The sequence below is a fragment of the Manihot esculenta genome, chromosome 15, assembly GCF_001659605.2.
Source record: "Manihot esculenta cultivar AM560-2 chromosome 15, M.esculenta_v8, whole genome shotgun sequence".
NCBI classification, from domain to species: domain Eukaryota; kingdom Viridiplantae; phylum Streptophyta; class Magnoliopsida; order Malpighiales; family Euphorbiaceae; genus Manihot; species Manihot esculenta.
This window is the reverse complement of record NC_035175.2, coordinates 27,662,688-27,666,751: the sequence shown is the minus strand read 5'-3', so window position 1 is coordinate 27,666,751 and position 4,064 is coordinate 27,662,688. Positions and strand designations below refer to the sequence as shown.

The following is a 4,064-nucleotide window of genomic DNA, read 5'->3' as shown; positions in this document are numbered from 1 at the left end:
GCATTCTATTGATCAAATATACAGCTGCAAGAAAAATTTCAGTCCACAAAAATAATGGTATGTTTGCATGAAATAGCATGGTCAAACCTGTCTCGACAATATGACGATGCTTCCGTTCAGCAACGCCATTTTGTTCGGGTGTTCCTGGACATGACATTTGTAATTGAATTCCACTTTGTGAAAGATGATCATGAAAACCTGATGAGTTAAACTCTCCACCACCATCACACTGAAAAACTTTTATTTTCTTATCAAATTGGTTTTCTACAAGTTTTTGAAACTTAATAAAGCAAGGATAGAAATCTGATTTCTTTCTTAAAGGATATAACCATGTGAACCTAGAGAAATCATCAATGAATATAACATAAAATTTAAAAGCTTGATTTGAAATGACAGGGGCAGGTCCCCAAAGATCACAGTGGATTTTCTGTAAAGGAAATTCAGAAATTTTATCATTTAAGGTGAAAGGTTGTTTACAACTTTTTCCAGATTGGCAACTAGTACAAATGGATGACTTTGCTTGCCATTTTTTAAAATGGATAAAATTCTTTCCCTTGAGTAAAGATAAAACTTTGGCACTTGGATGTCCAAGACGTTGGTGCCACAAAGAAGAATCGTTGATTCCTGTAATTGTAGTTAAAGCTTGCTGAGAGTTTGAATCCAAAGCATAGAGATCTCCTCTCTTAATTCCCTTCCCTATTATCTGCTTGTTGTGATCCTTAATGACAAAATCAGATGGTGAGAATTTAACTGTACAAAAATTATCAGTAGTAAGTTTACTTACTGATATCAGATTTTTTTTCAATTTTGGCACTACGAGTACTCTTTTTAAATTCATACTTCCAATAGATTTATCTCCAGTATGTGTAATATCTAGTTTATTTCCATTTCCAACATACACAACATCATTACCTTTGTATGGTTTTATATGAGATAGTGTACCTGGATTGTTAGTCATGTGAGAGGTTGCTGCTGAGTCCATATACTGGGATGAATCATAGTCATTTGTAGTGAGTGTTGCTAGTGCTTGTGGCAGATTTTCAGTTTGATAAGAGTAATCAAACCTGTACCAACACTCAAGAGCAGTATGATTCATTTTACCACAAATTTGACAAGTAGGTTTGTCACCTTTTTCTTGTTGTTTGCCATTTGCACCTTTTTCTTTCATGAAATTGTTTGAGTTTGCATTGTAGCGACCAGCTGGGGTGAACCCTCTTCCTCTTGAGCTAAAACCCCCACGATTTCCTCTATTCGCTCTTCCTCGTCCTCGTTGACTAACAAAGGCTTGATTATATTCAACATGGTCTTTCTCTTCTTCCTTTTGAGTGTTGAGTGTCTGTTCATATCCCTGTAGAGCAAGTACAAATTGATTAAATGTGGGATATGGAGGTTTAGTTACCATGGCGAGGCGAAAATTCTCATATTTTGATCCCAATCCTCGTGCCAGTTGGAACACTTTGTCAAGGTCATCGACTGGTTTCTTGATAGCTGCAAGGTTGTCACAGATTGACTTAAACTCTTTCAGAAAAGAGTCTAAGGATTTTGATCATTTCTTGATTGTCATCAGCATATTCTTTAAGAGTCCTTCCTTCTCAACTGTGATTGGCAGTAGTTGTTCTTCTAAGGAGCTCCACACATCATATGCAGTGGAATCTTCTGTGACAGATGGCTGGACTTCCTCCTTGATTGTGCCAAGGAGCCATGAGATGATTAGACCATCGTTTGTGAGCCAGCTTGTATAGTCTGGATTTGTCTTTCCATTCTCCAGTTGTTTTTCGGGTTTAACGCCATTTTTCTCCAAATGGTGAAGCACTCCGAGACTGCGAGATAGGTGAAGAATTTGTGATCTCCACATCAAATAGTTGTTGGCGCCCAATTTGATAGATACCAAACTGGCGCACTGATGGAACGATTGCAACGTAAGCTTTGGTTCCTCCATAAACCTTCTTCCTTTTTGTTGTGGGATACTTTAAATTTGCAAGTTTTTCAAAGCTCTGATACCATGAAGAACTTTACAGAAATGTATGAATTGATGGAATTCATTGATTGAAAAAGATAACATACATGGTCATATATTTATACACTATACATGATGATGATGATAATGTTCTAACGGTATTCCTTGAGTTTAGGCATGTAATTGGCCTTCCATAATAGCTACAGCTTTACATATGTGATTTACTGTCCGTGATTTGTGCGTGATCTTCTGCTTGATTCTTGCTCAATCTTCTGCTGCTGTAATCTACAGCTGTCGTCCTATTGTCCTTATCATTGTCCTTATCAGTAAGAACCATGTTTTCATAAAATGTTTTAATGTGTTTTATGTTTTAAGCATGAAAGAAAATGAGTTTTTGCATGAAAATAGCATTGGAGGAAAACTCAGGTTCGGCCGCCGAACATGCATGCACTTCGGGAGTGCTTTAGGCCCCCGAAGGCATAAGTGAGGGAAGTCTAGGTTCGGCCGCCGAACCTCAAGTTCGGCCGCCGAACATGGCATGCATGCGGAGGCACGTTCGGCCCCCGAACGTGGCCTGGCCAGCCACTATAAAAAGGTCCCTTAGCCGAAAACGGGCGAGCTTTTTCCCCATTTTCGGCCAAGGTGAGCTCTCCGCCGTCCCTCACCAATCTTTGATGTTTTTCCTCTAGATCTTTCAAGATTTTCATTTGTTTTAACTTTGTTTCGAAGATTTTGAGCTTTTGAGCAAAGTTTTGGAGCTTGGAGGTTCAAGAACCCAATCTCTCCCACCTCCGAGTTTTAGGTCGTCTCTCTCTCGATCTTCAATAGGTAAGAGCCGATCTTAAGCCCATTGCATGTTTTAAGTAAGTTTTAAGTAGATTTACGGGGTAGAATGCATGTTTAGGTTGTGGTTATGTTTATGGGTATAAATGTATGTTCATGAACAATGTGGATGCTTGATGTGTTGTAGATGGGGTTTATGATGGTTTGAGGCCCCTAGGAACATGTATGCTTGTGTATGTGTGTTGTAGAATAGGTTTGATGCATGTTTGGAAGGTTTGGAGGCGAAATGTGCAAAAGGAGCCAAGTTTCTGCCCTTTGGCAGAAACCAGGTTCGGCAGCCGAAGGACTTTCGGCCGCCGAACGACTTTCGGCCGCCGAACGACTTTCGGCCGCCGAACGTGGCTGGGGAGGCAGCCTTTCGGCTGCCGAAGCCTACCCCCGAAAGGAGACTTTCGTCTCTGTCTGGCAGTTTCGGCCGCCGAAAGTGCCGCCAAACATGCATGAGTTTCGTCCCTGTCTGGGAGTTTCGGCCGCCGAAGGTGCCGCCGAACCTGCCTGACTTTCGGCTCTGGAGGGACTTTCGGCCGCCGAACCTGCCGCCGAAAGTGCCCTGTCCAGGCCTCCTTTGCATGTTTTTCTATGGTTGTTTCGTGATGTTTTAGGGGGTTTTTGGGGAGTAGTTTAGAGATATGTTCTAGTATGTTTGGTCCCTCATTTGAGTCCACCTGTGTAGGTTCGGACCCGAGGAACCGAGGACCCCAGCAGTGAGTTCAGCTGCTTCGGTGTTGTCAGAGTCAACCAGAGGTGAGTGGAACTAAACTTAATCTTTTAAATTGAGAAATTAAATGTTTTATCATGTTTCATGCATCATGATTATGCAATAGGATGATTGCATTAGTTTTCACGAATATGCCGCATTGCATCGATTGTTATTGATGTGGGTGAATATTGGATGACCCAATTAGTCCATGACAGGAAGACCAGGACCCCATTCTACGGCCTGGCATAGAGTAAGGAAAGACCAGGACCCCATTCTACGGCCTGGCACGGTTATGGGACTCGAAGACCAGGAGCCCAGAGGAGGCCCTGGGGCAATGGTAAGTAATGTATACTATGACAGGAAGACCAGGACCCCATGCTACGGCCTGGCACAGAGTTAGCTTGGACTAATTGGTGACAAGTTCACCCAACCCTTATGTGAATTGTCTGTGTTATGATGCATTTCATAGAGCATAGTGTTAATATGTTTTATAGTTCTACTCACTGGGCTTTTAGCTCACCCCTCTCCCTTTACCCCCAGGCTTGCAGGTATGGTATAGAGCAG

General features: G+C 41.9%; 1 protein-coding gene across 1 annotated transcript; it reads right to left on the bottom strand.

The window, feature by feature from the left end:
* Window positions 1–509: 509 nt before the first annotated feature.
* Window positions 510–1,540, bottom strand: LOC122721898. The gene is made up of 2 exons (XM_043950955.1): window positions 943–1,540; window positions 510–718 (listed from the first exon to the last, which is right to left on the bottom strand). The coding sequence occupies exons 1-2, from the start codon at window positions 1,400–1,402 to the stop codon at window positions 684–686; spliced, it is 495 nt and encodes a 164-aa protein (XP_043806890.1). The 5' UTR covers window positions 1,403–1,540; the 3' UTR covers window positions 510–683.
* Window positions 1,541–4,064: the final 2,524 nt, after the last annotated feature.